The sequence below is a fragment of the Ictalurus furcatus genome, chromosome 9 (assembly GCF_023375685.1).
Source record: "Ictalurus furcatus strain D&B chromosome 9, Billie_1.0, whole genome shotgun sequence".
Lineage (NCBI taxonomy): Eukaryota > Metazoa > Chordata > Actinopteri > Siluriformes > Ictaluridae > Ictalurus > Ictalurus furcatus.
In genome coordinates this window covers 28,041,025-28,059,470 of record NC_071263.1, presented here as the reverse complement: position 1 = coordinate 28,059,470, position 18,446 = coordinate 28,041,025, and the positions used below count along the sequence as shown (strand labels likewise).

At 42.8% G+C, this 18,446-nt stretch overlaps 1 protein-coding gene across 4 annotated transcripts in view; it reads right to left on the bottom strand.

The window, feature by feature from the left end:
* map4k3b (mitogen-activated protein kinase kinase kinase kinase 3b) overlaps positions 1-16,670 on the bottom strand; it is a 26,049-nt gene extending 9,379 nt beyond the window's left edge. For 2 of the 4 annotated variants that reach the window (XM_053633598.1, XM_053633599.1), the window contains exons 1-11: positions 16,315-16,670; positions 5,505-5,562; positions 4,541-4,631; positions 3,631-3,695; positions 2,102-2,157; positions 1,913-1,960; positions 1,780-1,822; positions 1,613-1,685; positions 748-879; positions 606-668; positions 393-474 (exon numbers count right to left, since the gene is read on the bottom strand). In XM_053633598.1, coding sequence (XP_053489573.1) covers positions 393-474; positions 606-668; positions 748-879; positions 1,613-1,685; positions 1,780-1,822; positions 1,913-1,960; positions 2,102-2,157; positions 3,631-3,695; positions 4,541-4,631; positions 5,505-5,562; positions 16,315-16,410 — 807 coding nt within the window. In that variant the 5' untranslated portion in view covers positions 16,411-16,670. The remainder of the gene's footprint in view (positions 1-392; positions 475-605; positions 669-747; positions 880-1,612; positions 1,686-1,779; positions 1,823-1,912; positions 1,961-2,101; positions 2,158-3,630; positions 3,696-4,540; positions 4,632-5,504; positions 5,563-16,314) is intronic. The other 2 variants (XM_053633600.1, XM_053633601.1) reach the window with 2 other exon arrangements.
* Positions 16,671-18,446: the final 1,776 nt, after the last annotated feature.

Here is an 18,446-nt window from a genome sequence, read left to right as displayed (position 1 = left end):
GCTAGCTAACGTGCTAATAGCTGGCTTGCTAACTAGCTGGCTTTACTTCTGCATGTTCATGAGATTATTTACTGTAGGTGTTTTATGTTGGTATAATCTGACTAAAGACCAGTCGGTCTGTGGGGTTTTTTTTTGGTGATGTAAACACTTGCGTCATTTCCTGTATGTGTTGCCTTTGGGTGTATGATTAGCTGGTTTGCTAACTAGCCGGTATGACGAAATAAACACAGTGTATTATTATAAACTCCATTTATGCCAACTGAAAAACCCCCGAAAAACTGGGACTGGGATTCACACTAGGAGAAATCTAACACGTGGACGAGGGAGAGATCAAACCGTTGCTGGAACACGTGAAGAACACGCGAGGGACACGTGAGGGACACGGCACACACCTGCAGCAGTTTATCCGCCGTCGGCCTCTTCTTAGGGTTTTTAATCAGCGCCATTTTCACAAAGTGATGAAAGTTATTCGTCCTGAGTGCAGAAGAAGAGAGGACCTCTAATCATCACTTCTTATTACAACATCTAAAGAGGCAAAAGCTTCTCAAAATGTCTTTAATACGTCTCTCACACACACACACACACACACACACACACACACTCACCATTTGAGTTTATCTTTCAGTTTAGGAGGCTGGAAGTTGCTCTTGGTCATGAGGAAAAGAGCTCTGAGGGAGAGAGACAAGAAAATCAACACACACTCATACACACTTATACACAAGCACGCACACACACACACACACACACCTCATGGGGTGCAGATCGAACATGGGAGGTTGCAGCTCGGCCAGTTCTATAGCAGTGATGCCCACGGCCCAGATATCACACAGCTGATTATAACCTCCTTTACGCTCTACTGCAGCCACCTCTGGAGCCATCCTGTACACACACACACACACACACACACACACACACACACACACACACACACAGAGAGAGAGAGAGAGAGAGAGAGAGAGAGAGAGAGAGAGAGATGTATTGTTATTTCACTTGAATGAAGCTTTATTAATTAGAGATGGCATGATACCATTTTTTCTTTTCTGATACTGAAACCTTGAATGACACAGAGGCCACGCCTCCTTCACTAAGACTGACACAGAGGCCACGCCTCCTTCACTAGTCTGACAGAGGCCATGCCTCCTTCACTAAGACTGACAGAGGCCACACCCCTTCACAAAGACTGACACAGACTGACAAACCCAGAGACCACACCCCTTCACTAAGACTGACAGAGGCCACACCTCCTTCACTAAAAGACACAGAGGCCACACCTCCTTCACTAAGACTGACAGAGGCCACACCTCCTTTACTAAGACCAACAGACACAGAGGCCACACCCCTTCACAAAGACTGCCACAGAGGCCACACCCCTTCACAAAGACTGACACAGAGGCCACACCCCTTCACAAAGACTGACACAGACTGACAAACCCAGAGGCCACACCCCTTCACTAAGACTGACAGAGGCCACACCTCCTTCACTAAGACTAACAGACACAGAGGCCACACCTCCTTCACTAAGACTGATACACAGGCCACACCTCCTTCACTAAGACTAGCAAAGTTGCCACGCCTCCTTTTAGAAAGCCAGAAGAACAGAGCAGGACTTTACCAGTATGGCGTCCCGATGAAGGACTTCCTCTTGGCCAGAGTGGCGGAGATCTGAGCCGAGACGCCGAAATCCGCTACAGAGACAGAAACACAGACGATCTTTAATACTGTGCATCCCATTCATAATTCTAATTTACATATCTATAACAGCTTCATCACTCGGCTCACCCAGCTTCACGTAGCCGTTGTCAGTTAGTAAGATATTTGCTCCCTGTCAGGAAAAACAAACAAACATGAAGACGTGAAGAAACTTTACTGAAGGAAAGGTCAAAGGTTAAAGGAAGATCATGTGGAAGCCTACCTTAATGTCTCTGTGCATCTTTCCTTTGTTATGGAGGTAGTACAGCCCCTGAGACACACACAGTACACATTACACTCACATCTGTGCAACTCTGGGGGTGTGTGTGTGTGTGTGTGTGTGTGTGTGTGTGTGTGTGTGTGTGTGTGTGAGAGAGAGAGAGAGAGAGAGAGAGAGAGAGAGAGAGTGTACCTGAAGGGTCTCCCGTGATACATATGCAATCTGCGACTCCAGCAAAGGTCCAGTCACTGACACAGAGAGAGAGAGAGAGAGAGAGAGAGAGAGAGAGAGAGAGAGAGAGACAGACCGAGATAGAGACAGACAGAGAGAGAGAGACAGACAGAAAGAGAGAGACAGACAGAAAGAGAGAGACAGAGAGACAGAGAGAGAGACAGACAGAAAGAGACAGAGAGAGAGACACAGACAGAGAGAGAGAGACACAGACAGAGAGAGAGACAGAGAGAGAGAGAGAGAGAGAGAGACAGAGATAGGGAGAGAGAGAGGGAGGGAGAGACAAAGATAGGGAGAGACAGAGAGAGACAGAGAGACAGAGATAGGGAGAGACAGAGAGGGAGAGACAGAGAGAGAGAGAGAGAGAGAGAGAGAGACAGAGAGACAGAGATAGGGAGAGACAGAGAGAGACAGAGAGAGAGAGAGAGAGAGACAGAGAGAGAGAGAGAGACAGAGATAGGGAGAGACAGAGAGGGAGAGACAGAGAGGGAGAGACAGAGAGGGAGAGATAGGGAGAGAGAGAGGGAGAGGCAAAGATAGAGAGAGACAGAGAGAGACAGAGATAGGGAGAGAGAGAGGGAGAGAAAGAGAGAGAGATAGGGAGAGACAGAGAGAGAGAGACAGAGAGACAGAGATAGGGAGAGACAGAGAGAGACAGAGAGAGAGATAGAGAGAGAGATAGAGAGAGACAGAAAGAGACAGAGAGAGAGAGAGAGAGAGAGAGAGAGACAGAGAGCGAGAGACAGAGATAGGGAGAGACAGAGAGAGACAGAGAGAGAGATAGAGAGAGAGATAGAGAGAGACAGAAAGAGACAGAGAGAGAGAGAGAGAGAGAGAGAGACAGAGAGAGAGAGACAGAGAGACAGAGATAGGGAGAGACAGAGAGAGACAGAGAGAGAGATAGAGAGAGAGATAGAGAGAGACAGAAAGAGACAGAGAGAGAGAGAGAGAGAGAGAGAGACAGAGAGAGAGAGACAGAGAGACAGAGATAGGGAGAGAGAGAGAGACAGAGAGAGACAGAGAGAGAGAGACAGAGAGACAGAGATAGGGAGAGAGAGAGAGACAGAGAGAGAGAGACAGAGAGACAGAGATAGGGAGAGAGAGAGAGACAGAGAGACAGAGATAGGGAGAGAGAGAGAGACAGAGAGAGACAGAGAGAGACAGAGAGAGACAGAGAGAGAGATAGGGAGAGAGACAGAGAGAGAGAGAGAGAGAGAGACAGAGAGAGACACATTTTATCCTGTCTGCTAGCGTTAGCGGGACAGATAAGAGTGTGTGCTTTGTGTTTCTGTGCACTTCACATGCGAGTGAACTGATAAGAGCACATTCCATCCTCAGTCCCAAACCATATTCTGCCCCTCTGAACCGTGTGCTAGAACACGCGTGATATCGCTGCGTTACAAACCGCTTTAATGCGTGTGGTCAGGGGTACGTCACTCCCGCAGAGGGAGGCCACGTGTGTGACGTGAGGAGACGTGACGTGTAATTACCGTGGTAAATATCCTGTAGTGATCCTCCACCGCAGTATTCCATACAGATCCATAATTTATCTCTCCTGAAACACACACACACAGAGGTGCTTAAAAGTTTGTGAACCCTTTAGCATTTTCTATATCTCTGCATAAATATGACCTAAAACATGATCACATTTTCACACAAGTCCTAAAAGTAGACCGAGAGATCCCAATTAAACAAATGAGACAAAGACAATATACTCCGTCATTCATTTATCGAGGAAGACGACCCGACGTTACACATCTGTGAGTGGGAAAAGTACGTGAACCTCGAGGATGAGCAGTTTAACCTGAAGGTGACATCAGAGTCAGGTGAGTCCAATCAATGGGGATGATGATCAGGTGTGAGCGAGTGTTGGGTTTTATTTAAAGGACAGCGATCTATCGGGGTCTGATCGTCACAACACGTTCGTGGAAGTGGATCATGGCACGAACGAATCCACTGCTCTCCATAAAGGACGTCGGAGCCCTTCTGCAGTTTGCTAAAGATCGCGTGGACGAGCCAGAAGGCCGTTGGAAAACGTTTCGTAGATAGAGGAGACCGAAATAGAACACTTTTTGGATTAAATGAGCAGCGTCATGTTTGGAGAAAGGAAGACACTGCATTCCAGCAGGAGAACCTGTGAAACATGGTGGTGGTAGTATCACGGTTTATAAGGACCCGAGCGCACATATATAATATAATATCATGTACAAAATATATCGCATCAGATCCCCTGGAAGGTGCAGGAACTTTACATCATCAATCATCTCTTACTACAGATAATCTGAGGATCGTTCAGCTTCGTTAGCGCACGACTGGAAAGGAGTGTGTGTGTGTGTGTGTGTGTGTGTGTGAGAGAATGACAGAGAAAGATGTTAGATAGCAGTGTTGTGAGCGCGTTACCTGAGATAACTGCCGAAGTACGCCACAATGTTCGAGTGTTTACAATCTTTCATCATGATAATCTCCTGCTGAACCACCGCAAAGTCCTCACCTGGAAATCCAGAAACGTTATCACTCATACAACTTCAGAATTCTAGAAATCTATTTTTTTTTTAAAAAATAAAAAAATGTAAAAAAAAAATAAAAAAAAAAAGTTATGGATCATAAGGAAACGGGAGTCTCGGTTATCTGTCAGTCACACCACAACGCTGTTAAATTCCCCATTCTGATTGGCCGGGAGACGTCCCGTGGACGTTCTGCGTCGTCCGACGTAGCTATAAACGGATAAAAAGTACGACGTGGTGCTAGAAGACTCGGGGACGCTCCGGGCCGTGCCGTTAGAGGGAAATAATCGACAGGAACAGGAAGTCCGCTCCATCGCTGCACCCTGTCGTTGATTATTTTCCGATAGCAGCACACCACGATGCTCCTTATTAGATTCTCTATCACGTGTGGAACATTTCTCTCTCTCTCACACACACACACACACACACACACACACTAACAGTTTCTTATCTTTATTAGGACATCTAGAAAATCCCAAATAGAATACAACAGTAGAAATGCACACACACACACACACACACACACACACACACACACACACACACACACACCCTCCCTCCCTCATGGAAAGAAAGTGAAAACTCCTTGGAAAGAACACAGAGGTAGCGATCAGGTAAGATAACATGCTAAAGTGTACACACACACACACACACACACACACACACACACACACACACACACACACACACACACGGCTATTAAAGTGTGTTTACCAGCCTGTGAACGTTGCTGCATTATTAATGCCCACATGCGGGTTTGGTTAATTATTGCACGGTGTGTGTGTGTGTGTGTGTGTGAGAGAGAGAGCGAGGGAGCGTTTATCTCAGATGGACGGAGGGAAGGACGCACGAACGTGTACCTGGTTCCAGTTTAATGACTTTGATGGCTGCCAGCTCTCCCGTGTTGACGTTCCGCGCCTGAGAAAATGAAAAGAGAAGAGACAGGAGAACAAAGATTTTAGTTCATTTAAAAATATATAATAATAATAATAATAATAATAATAATAATAATAAGATTCCACAAATTTAAACCCAAATGTTTATCGTATTAACGAAAAATCACTCGAAACGTGTTAGATGGATTTTGTGCGCTTTAGTACGTAAACTTTAGACGTCCAGACGTTATTAAACGTTGCAGAGAATTGTTTTGTACGCTGTAGGAGAAAGAAAGAAAGAAAGAAAGAAGCACGTTACATTACGCAAAAAGAAAAAAATCTGACAAAAAGCATCATGAAGGCTGTTCTGGGATCAAAGTTCTCCAAGAGCCGGGAACCGAGGTCCTAAAAACCTGCACGTGGTGAACCTCGAGAGAACCGATAACCCGAAGCAGAGGTGCGCGATATGACAAAACCATCACATCCCGATTCTCCCAGGCTTTTCTACCACACGTGATCTCCATCACCACATACAGCTTCGGGAACAGTTTCGATGATACTTTATTTAATGTCTACAAAGATACATGTATTAATTCTTTATAACATTAAAAAGTACCTGTGTGTGCATCATAAATAAATAAAAAGATTTCATGAACCTGTGAAGATCTCTCAAAGTTTTTCTTTACAACTTAAAAGAAATCACATCAGCTGCTTCCGGACAGTCTGTAAAAAAGACTTTTTTTTTAAAAAAAGGTATTACAAATGTTTTACTTTTTTGTTTTTTTTAAAAATCACAATATCTTAGTAATGTACTGTCACAATTTATCATGATATCGATATTAAATTATCACATCACCCAGCCCTAAAAAATAAAGTATCTACTTTATACCTCAATGAAAGCCAAAGTTTTATTAACGCCCTGAATCGGAATTGAATTGTAAGCCCCTTGAATCACCATCGAATCAAATCACGACCCCATGAATAGGAATCAATTTGTAATCCCCTGAATCATAAGCAAATCAAATCGTAAGCCATTGAATCAGAATCGAATCGTAAGCCACCGAATCGAAATAAAATCAAATCATAAGCCACTGAATCAGAATCGAATGCCACCGAATCGAAATAAAATCAAATCGTAAGCCACTGAATCAGAATCGAATCGTAAGCCACCGAATCGGAATCAAATCAAATCGTAAGCCACTGAATCAGAATCGAATCGTAAGCCACCGAATCGAAATAAAATCAAATCGTAAGCCACTGAATCAGAATCGAATCGTAAGCCACCGAATCGAAATAAAATCAAATCGTAAGCCACTGAATCAGAATCGAATCGTAAGCCACCGAATCGGAATCAAATCAAATCGTAAGCCACTGAATCAGAATCGAATCGTAAGCCACCGAATCGGAATCAAATCAAATCGTAAGCCACTGAATCAGAATCGAATCGTAAGCCACCGGATCGGAATCAAATCAAATCGTAAGCCACTGAATCAGAATCGAATCGTAAGCCACCGAATCGGAATCAAATCAAATCATAAGCCACTGAATCAGAATCGAATCGTAAGCCACCGGATCGGAATAAAATCAAATCGTAAGCCACTGAATCAGAATCGAATCGTAAGCCACCAGATCAGAATCAAATCAAATCGTAAGCCACTGAATCAGAATCGAATCATAAGCCACCGAATCGAAATAAAATCAAATCGTAAGCCACTGAATCAGAATCGAATCGTAAGCCACCGGATCGGAATAAAATCAAATCGTAAGCCACTGAATCAGAATCGAATCGTAAGCCACCAGATCAGAATCAAATCAAATCGTAAGCCACTGAATCAGAATCGAATCGTAAGCCACCAGATCAGAATCAAATCAAATCGTAAGCCACTGAATCAGAATCGAATCATAAGCCACCGAATCGAAATAAAATCAAATCGTAAGCCACTGAATCAGAATCAAATCGTAAGCCACTGAATCAGAATCGAATCGTAAGCCACTGGATCGGAATAAAATCAAATCGTAAGCCACTGAATCAGAATCGAATCGTAAGCCACCAGATCAGAATCAAATCAAATCGTAAGCCACTGAATCAGAATCGAATCATAAGCCACCGAATCGAAATAAAATCAAATCGTAAGCCACTGAATCAGAATCAAATCGTAAGCCACCGAATCGGAATCAGAATCGAACTGTAAGCCACTGAATCGAATCAAATCAAATTCGTAACCTCCTGAATCGGAACTGAAGTGAACTGTAAGCCCCTGAATTGATTTTGTGACAACAGTCAATCATCAGGTTTCTCAGTAACATGTAAAGCTCTGAATTTTTGTCTTATTATCTTAAAAGAAAGGAAAAAATAAGAGAGGCTGGTGATTATAGACTCTTTATAGCTGCTATAACACAAGTGATAACAAGACCTAACCTGTTTTAAGGATGTCGACATTAAATATAATTATATACAAAAAAAGAAAAATATCATGCGTCATTCTTTAAGAAATAATTTTAAAAAAAATCTTAATAGTCTGCATTTTCGCCGTGGTATACGAGTAAATGAACAGCTGATAAAAATCATGGTTACAGCTGTACATTTGAGGTTTATTTGCTTCTCAGTTCTTCTGTATGATTTATGAGAAACCTCCGTCAGCTTGTCAGCAGCTTTTCCGTGGAAAACTCATGGAATGTTCGGAATCCTTGAAAGCGTTTTTTCTCCTTTTCTGCCATTTCTGGAGTGAACGATGGAGGTCGGTTGCAGCTGAGAAACATTTGAGCGAGTCTGAGTTTTAGGTTTCTCTCAATTTCATACGCAGGTCAAACGTTCACAGAGGAAAATGAACATCATCGTATAAGTGATCAGGGGGAAAAATGGAGACATTCAGACAAACTGAGTGCTAGTTAGCGAGGTTGTGCAGAGACACACGCACGCGCACGCACACACACACACACACACACACAATGGCGTTTCTGTACAGCTTCACTGAGAGACACCAGTCTACCAGAACAACAGATCTGAGGTCATCGCAGAAGAGAGGGATGGAAAAAGAGAGGAAGAAGAAAGAACATTCCCTTTATCGCTCCGTTTCCATCCCCAGCCAATAGTCTTTAAGGGACGATGAATTTTAACCCGAGTTCGTCCGAGCAGACCAAAAGTCACTCGCACAATCAGGTATAGAGGCTGCGGCTGTCTTTATTTGCGGGCGTGAACACTCTGGCTTTAAAAAAAAATAAAAATTTATTATCCTGATGTTGACCATCCCAACCCAGACACGGCCAAACACCAACGCTGTACAGCGACACAAAAGCTTGAGTAATCGAGATGCATCGTCAATCATTTTATAATCGAATCGTAACCCTGTGAATCGGAAGAGAATTACAACCCCCTGAATAGGAATCAAATCAAATTGTAACCCCCTCAATCGGACTGACGAATCGTAACCCCTTCAATCTGAACCGAACTCAATCTCAACCCCGAATCGAAATAAAGTCGACTCATAATACCATGAATCGAATACAAATTGAGATGCAACACGCTGAATCAATGAAACTAATCGAATTCTAACCCTCTGAATGAATCGGAAAAGAAACCTAACCTCAGAATCGAAATCAAATTGACTCGTGACTCCTGAATCGAAATCGAATTGACATGACCACGACAGAATCGAAATCAAACTGACTCATGACCCCCTGAATCGAAATCAAACTGACTCTTGACCCCCTGCATCGAAATCAAACTGACTCATGACCCCCTGCATCGAAATCAAACTGACTCATGACCCCCTGCATCGAAATCAAACTGATTCTTGACCCCCTGCATCGAAATCAAACTGATTCTTGACCCCCTGCATCGAAATCAAACTGGCTCATGACCACGACAGAATCGAAATCAAACTGACTCATGACCCCCTGCATCGAAATCAAACTGACTCATGACCCCCTGCATCGAAATCAAACTGACTCATGACCCCCTGCATCGAAATCAAACTGACTCATGACCCCCTGCATCGAAATCAAACTGACTCATGACCCCCTGCATCGAAATCAAACTGACTCACGACCCCCTGCATCGAAATCAAACTGACTCACGACCCCCTGCATCGAAATCAAACTGACTCATGACCCCCTGAATCGAAATCAAACTGACTCATGACCCCCTGCATCGAAATCAAACTGACTCATGACCCCCTGCATCGAAATCAAACTGACTCACGACCCCCTGCATCGAAATCAAATCCTAACCCTCTGGAAAGGAATTGAATCGAAACCCCTTGAATCAGTATTGAACTGAATCGAAACTGCCCTGAATCAGAATCAAATAGTAGCCCTTTCAATTGGGGTCAAATTCATAACCCCCTGAATCAGCACGGAACTGAATCGCAACCCCCTGAATCGGATTGAACTGAATCGCAACCACTCTAATCGGAATAAATTTGAAATGTAATCCCCTGAATCCAATTCGAATCAAACTCCAACCCTCTGAATCAGAACCGAATCGTAACCCCATGAATCAGAATCGAATCAAACAGAACCCTCAGAATCGAAACGAATCACGACCCCCTGAAACGGAATCGAATCCAATCGTGAGGCCTGCGGTAATTTCTAATAACACATATGCAGTACGGCGAATTATCACATAAAACTCTTTTCAGTTCCAACTCCAGTTAATATTACAGGACTAAAACGGCGGCGCACCACCGTGCAGATATTTCTCATCTAGTCGGCTACCGCGGTTATTTATTTATTTATTTTAAAACAACAGGGTCTCATTAGAACTATTTTTAGACATGGCCCAGCCCAAACTGTCGTCCTGAAATGCAAGACTGCTAAGTGTTATGCTCTCGCTTGGACACGAAGCACAGACAAACCTCCGACGCTGATAAACAAACTGACCATCTGATTTTCGGCTAAATTTCTCATTGATCCTGATGTCACGATACCAAAACCCCCTATAACTGATCGTTCTACCTACGACCAGAAATATTATCTTATTTAAAAAACAGTGTAGTGTTGGTGACACCCCCCACCCCCCCGTCCCTAGTCCTAACACACGTCCTACGAAACCTGGGTTGTGTCCAAATCCACACCTCACTCACTCCACACCCCACGTGCTGCCTTCACATGCCTCGACATGCTGTGTTTAAAATGTGAGGTGATGGTGAGCGCTACTAGAAGTGTTTAAAAGCTCACTGGAGCGTTACGGCTGCGACTTTGATTAACACTGCCTTCAAACCAAACACGCCAAGCGTATTTGTTTTGGCTAATCGACTCTATTTAACTCTCCGTACGATAAATAAATACATATTACGGATCCGGTCTACTTTCCTCGTTTGTTTCCTTGTTCCTGTTAACTTTTAACTGTTCATTATTTTAAATATTATTTCCAATGAGGTTATTCACGTGAAATTTTCACCACACATCGGTATTAACTCCAGAACTCCGCAAATATAAAGAATTCACAACATTAAAGTCCATAAATAAAGTTACGTGTAATAAAGTGGAATGACACGGGAAAAAAGTATTGAACACGCTAAGAAAAAGCAGTTCTCCAAGGCAAGGTGAGGCAAGGAACCAGCTGAAATCCGTAAGTAATTACACCCCCTATCTGTGCAGATTAATATCAGCTGGGTTAGTAAATTGATGGTCTATAAAAAGGCTTTTTGTTACCAAAGTGACACACAGGAAACATCTCTTGATGGGTAAGAGCTCTCCCAAGACCTTCGCAACCTTACTGTTGTGAAACATATTGATGGAATCGGACACAGACGTATTTCAAAACTTCTGAATCCTCCAGTAAACACCATTAGGGCCGTTATCCACAAGTGGAACATCACTCAGTCATCAACCGGCCACGCACAGGAGCTCCTCGCAAGATTTCTGACCAGGGAGTCAGAAGAATAGTCGGAAGAGTATCCCAAGAGCCAAGGAGCACTCGGAAAGAGCTCCAGAAACACTTGGAGGCAGCAGGTGCCATCGTCACAGAGAAAACAATAGGCGATGCACTCCACTGCTCACGTTCACCCCGCAAGACTCCATTACTAAAGAAAAGGCATGTCGAAGCTCGTTTAAAGTTTGCTACAACTCATTCGCACAAGCCTATGAAACACTGGGAGAGTGTATTCTGGTCAGACGAGAGCAAAATTGAACTTTTTGTCTGTCATACTACACACCATGTTTGGAGAAAAACTGGCACTGCACATCACCCTAAAAACACTACACCAACAGTGAAGCTTGGAGGTGAAGCATCATGGTGTGGGGCTGTTTTTCATCACATGCTACTGGCAGACTTCATATAATTGAAGGAACGATGAATGGAGCCCTTTAGCGGGAGATTCTTGAGAAGAATCTGCTGCCATCCACCAGGATGATGAAGATGAGACGTGGGTGGAGCTTCCAGCAGGACAACGATCCAAAACATACAGCAAAGGAAACTCTCAATTGGTTTCAGAGGGGAAAAAAATCAAGGTGTTAGAACGGCCCAGTCAATCGCCTGACTCGAATCCAACTGAACAAGATTTAAAGACGATATGTTTAGAAGAACGGTCCAAAATCACACCTGAATACTGCGGAACGTTAATTTCTTCCTACGGGAAGCGTCTTGTGGCTGTCGTTACAAACAAAGGCTTCTCCACTAAGTATTAAAGACATTTCACTTAGCGTGTTCAATACTTTTTTCCCGTGTCGTAACATGTCGTCCCCAATACTCTGTCGGACCTCGTTTATCAAACTGGATGTGAACACATTTATTCTGAGATCTTTTGCATTAGCTTTTACACAAGAAATGTTACTTAGTTGTAAAAAAAAACAAAAAAACAAAACTTTTCATTTCAGAAACGCAAGTTCGTATAATTTCACGTATAAGGAGACTCGCTAACGTGAACCTCGACCGATCAACGTCAAATCGTGTAATCAGCCACGAGTCACTGGGATTTTATATAAGAATCGTATACGAATTTAACATAAGAATTTTAGATCATTATACACACACACACACACACACACACACACACACAAATTCGTTCAAATTACTTATTCATTTTAAGTCGCCTACAAATTCCCTATTAACGACTTGAAAGATCCAAACAGACCTAGAAACGAAGACAAATCGGACTAGCCGGTCGATTATGACAAAAGTAATGACGCCCTATAAAAAAAGGAGGAAGAGCTGTGCTTTTACGGTAGCCGACCCGCTGCAGTGGAGGAGCTGCATTACTGGAATGTTTATCCCATGCCATGCTTAGGAGATGGTCTTTCGCTGTTTACGTGTCATTTTGACATTTTCAGCTCTCCGTGAGCAGAGCAGAGCGTTTGATGGATTTTCGGTGTGGGCGTGGCTAAACGCGAACGTCCCGTGAACATACTCGGTCGTCTGTGGCTGATCGGTGTTTCGGAATGTTTTGTAAATCTTGAGGGGCTTTTTAATTCGGTTCAGCCTACAAATAATAAATAAATAAATAACTAAATAAATAAATAAATAAAAACTTTTCCGACACGATTTTATTAAAAGATTTTTTTTTTTTACTGAATATTTCGAGATAATCCTGGTGACCACCGGAGGCGATTCCACCAACAAGGCCGTTTTTAGGCGGCCTCCTTTAAAGCTGGTTTTTAAACGAACGTATTCAGCCCACGGCTCGCCAGCCAAAACTCTGGCATTTTAAATTTGCTAAAAGAGCAGAGTCCATGTTACGGTTGGCAAAATGCTGAACACACACACACACACACCACAAAAATGAGGAAATGGGAACAATTAGGGCAAACAGGATGGATAGCGCTCCAACTCTGTGCACATGTCTGTAGGCTTGTATACACACACACACACACACACACACACACACACACACACACACACACACACACACACACACATTCATACTTGCATCCCCAAGCTGAGGCATTTCCCACCCACAGAGGAAGTCAGACTCACATTTTCTTCCCTATGAGCCGGAGGTTTGATCACATCGCACGTCTTCATCCTGACTTTCCCACAAGAATCTAACACATCTAACACACACACACACACACACACACCCCTTGGTAGTCACCATCTGCTACTTTGCAGTCCCAGTGCATTGTGTCTTCCGCTTTTAAAAGCAGGCCGTGTCCTCAATTCACTCACGTTTACTTCACGAGCCCCGAATACACAGCTAGACTGTACACGATTATAATCACACCGCATGCACCCTATGTAGTGAACGACGTTCACTAGGATAAACAAACAGAAAGCGAAGGCTTAAATCACAAAATATCTCTCCGTCTATCGTCCTGAGCCTTATGTAGTAGGGTGTGGAAGCTAGTGCACTTCTATAGGAATTAAGGTGTCATTTGGTATTCAGCCAGAGAGTGGACTTGGATAAAAGTTTGGGCTATATCGGGCACCCTTTACCTTCACTTGTCTTGTCTTAAACTCCACCTAACTGGACATATAGTGCACTATGTAGGGTGTGGAAGCTAGTGCACCTCTACAGAAAGTAAGGTGTCATTTGGTGTTCACCCAGAGAGTGGACTTAAAATAACTATTTAGGCCACATCGTTTACCATGTCCTGTTACTTGTCTTGTCTTAAATACCTCCTCACCAGACAGTGCACTATTACAGGAAGTAACGTGTCATTTGGTGTTCGGCCAGAGAGAGTATAAATAACAATCTGGGCCAGATCGTTTACCTTTTCATTTTCTTGTCTTTAACTCCTCCTCACTGGACACTACATTGGGTGTGGAAGGTAGTGCACTTCCATACCTAGTAAGGTGTCATTTGGTATTGAGCCAGAGAGAGCCACAGCTTTCACATTTTCCCTGTACTTGCCTTTTCAAAAATTCCTCCTCATTGGACACATAGTGCACTATGTACGTCGTAGAAGCTAGAGCGCTTGTATAGGAAGTAAGGTGTCATTTGGCATTCAGCCAGAGAGAGTATAAACAACAGTTGGGCACCAACTTTTCATTTTAAATTCCTCCTCACTGAACCTAGTGCACTAGTATAGGAATTATGGAGTCATTTGGTACAGTGCAATACAGGCTCAAAATTAAACATTTGGCGTACGACAAATAAAAGAATAGCAGACACACACATGGCCCGAACTGTTACCTAACTCTCTCTGGCTGAGTCCCAAATGACTTCCTATTAAATTCTGCGCACTCCATGAGGTATGAAATTAGGGATCGTTTAATATTCCGCACGAGAGATTTGGCCCAAACGTAGTCGGCTTTCTCTAAACGACTCCCTACTTCCTCTAAGTGCACTGGATATCATATGAAAGAATAACACCCTACCTAGTACACTAAAGGTCCAACAACTTGCCATTACAGAAGTATAAAAGGTCAAACAGTTCCCTATTTCCTGTTATAATTCAGCGCATCAAAAGTCTAATAACCAACCAAGTGAGGTCCAAGGGGGTCCAATCACTTCCTACTGAGCATTCAAGTGCACTAGATATGATAATACACCCTACCTAGTGCACTAAAAATCCAACAGCCAGCCACTGGTGCAATCCGCAGCCTGCATTTAGGGCATAATTGATCCAATGGCTCCCTACTTCCAATCTAAGTTTATAAAATAGTGCACTACACTATGTAGTGGGTATAACAAAACCCCCCTGCACCCTACATAGTGCACTACAAGTCAAATAGCAAGCCACCTGTTAAAAATATCCTACAGAGTCAAATGGCTCCCTACTTCCTGGCCCAAAGTGGATAAAGCCCCAAATGACTATCCCTGACTTGCCCTACCTAGTGCTTTAAAACCAAATAACCACCATATAAGTGCACTAGATATGTTATACGATTACAAATGAACCCTATATAGTGCACTATGTCCTATAGGGAGCTATTTAGAGCAAATGTAGCCAGAAATAATAACTTCTGCGACCTACCTAGTGCCCTTAAAAGAAATATCATGCCATTTGTTCAAATCAGTGTAGAGACAATCAAATAGGTTCCCTACCTAGTGCACCAAATGTCCAAAAGCGAGGCAAACAAATACATCACTCCCTTCTTCCCTATCTAGTGGACTAGACATCCAAACTAAGGTATAAGGGACCAAATGGATCCTTACTTTCATCCAAGTGCATTACATTTGCTGCAATAACACCATACACACCCTACCTAGTGGACTAAAAGTCCAATAAACAAGCACATTATGTCTAAGGGGGTCTAATCACTGGCTACTACATAAACAAGTGCATTAAATATGATGACAAAACACCTTACACACCCTATCTAGTGCACTAAAAGTCCAATAAACAGCCAAAGTATGTCTAAGGAGTCCAATCACTCACTACTACATAAACAAGTGCACTATATATGCTGAAATGACACCTTACACACCCTATCTAGTACGCTAGATAGCCAAACTAACGTATAAGGGATCAAATGGATCCATACTTTTCATCCAAGTGCACTACATTTGCTGAAATAGCACTTTACACACCCTACCTAGTGCACTAGATATCCAAACGCAGGTGGGATTCGGCTCCCAGCTGCTACAACTTCCTACATAATAAACACTCTCCTGATGGGGGTATAAAATAATACACCCTACATGGTCAATTACATAGGGAGGCATTTGGGACGCGTCCAGGGCGCCACACAAACACACATCCTGTTGTTATTGTTGTTGTTTACTACGACTGCTCAAGTGTAAACAAGCGGGGCAGCTCCTCTGACAGTTGCAGCTGATGTCACCATCCAAACAGGAGGTTTTGTAAATCCACCACAGTGACCCACTGGGCATTAAATCCGACAGGATGTGGTGGTGTTGTGTTTTCATGCGCATCTTGATGTTGTTATTGTTGTTGTTGTTGTTATCACCTTGTACACATCGCCGTAGGTTCCGCTACCGATCCTCTGGATCAGCTCGAAATCCTCCTGCGGGTTCCGGCGCGACAGGTCCAAACCCGAGTTCATGGCTTTACTGGTGTTGTTTTGCTACCTCCGCCGCTTATGTCGCTCAAACCCCGGGTCTGGCGGTGCAAACACCGCGGGCGGAGATGCGCATCGAAACACTGCACGACGCCTCCGCTGCTACCGAACTCAACATGTCCGTCGCTGCGTGTTGCGCATGCGCAGAACCGTCCACTTCTTTCGCTCTGTCGCGCATTTCCCCCTGTACGTCTTCGCAAGGACCCGTCTAGGCTAGCTAGCTATCTCGTTCGCCTGATTAAAATTCATTTCTTTAACTCCTCGACCAACCTGAACCTTAACATTTAGCTCGGGAAAACGACTTATAACAAAAAAACAGTTTCTCGTATCTTATCGCTTATCAAAGTTTATTCAAACGTTTTAAAAATGCGAAACGGAAACACTAATTGATTAGCGAATTCCGTTACTACAGCTACCAAAGGAACAAAACTCACTGAGCTAAAAGTGCTAAGGATACACACTATAATGATATACAAAGAAAAACAATACCACACTAATGTGGTATAAAAAATGATTGCAAAAGACATAGCACTACTTCGAATCAGGCATATAAATAGGTACCTAAATATTTGTAATTTCTTAAATTCATGCAATGAGATCTAGACCGGAAGCCACCGGGGTGCAGGATATGTATAGCATGTTGGATATTGTACAACACGTATAACCATATACAGTATATAATGGACACAGACCGAGCCAGAGAGAAGTTCTCACCTGGTTTAGCTCTTACCTGACACTTAATTATCAGTTTGTTAGTATTAAAGGAGACTCTTCAGAGTTTTAAAATGTACATGATCTACATAAGGTTATGTTTTAGGTTCCTTAGTGTTCTCCCTTTATGCACAGCTGTGTAATTAGACATGTGATTAGCAAACATAATCTTAGTGAAGATTGTGGAAAATCAATAAGATGGAGGTTTCCCCAAATAGCAATGAGGGAAATCTCATTATTTCGAGAAAAAACAGTATGATTCACAAATATCTCAAGACTTGAGAAAATTCAGCAGTAGGCCACCAGCAATACATTATGAATTACTACATCTCCTAATGAAGAAAAACCAGGTTAATAAGTTTTCCCCCCCAATTAATTTAGTCCTATTGATAATAAATTGACTCTACAGATCCACAGTCACATGTGTACTTCAGTCAGTACGGTCTTTCACACTGTATTATCAGTGGTTATGGTGCTCCTATTTAACCTAAGCTTGGGACATGTCCCCGATTTTACAAGCTATTACCCTTAAAGTGCCTCTAAAATCAAAATGGGCATTTTAGAGCTTTTTGTACCTTTTCCACAGTGTCAGAGATCCCAATATTATACTATACAGTATCTTGAGTAAAAACTGTTTTAAAATAGTTTCGGAAATATTCTTAATTCATTTGTATGGTTCATCACTTCCAGGAAACCTAACAATTGTTTGATACCTGTACTAATCTTAGTCTTGTATTCGTCCAATTAAATACTCTCTAGTATTGAACTGACCCCTACTTCTCAATCCAAGTGCACTACATTTGCTGAAATAACACCTTACACACCCTATCTAGTGCACTAATGTATAAATGTCCTACCATCAGGGTTGAACGTTACTTAACAATAGCAGCTTATTAGCAGCAAACGTGATTTTTTTGGCGTTTTTAGTCACGTGTCTTCCCACGTGCTGTTCCCTTTTCTAACCATTTCTTATTAGAGAAAATAATGATTTTGAAGAAGGTGGAATTTGCTCAAGTTGGCAGTGATGTGACAGGAATGTTTTACCAACTGGAATATCGCTACCTCAGACTGATCAAGAACACCATAACGTTTTCAACAGCGTCGGCGCTGCTGACAGTTGACCTCGGCTCAAACGTTTACAGCGTAACTCCATGACCGCACGGCATCTTGTCATTTAGGATATCAACAACAATTAAATCTTCATCCCTCTGATCGCTCTCTGATTTCCATCTAATATTCAAAAAAAAAAAAAGAAGTTATTTCAATCGCATTTCTGGAAGCATGAGAAGTACAAAATCAGTCCTACCGCT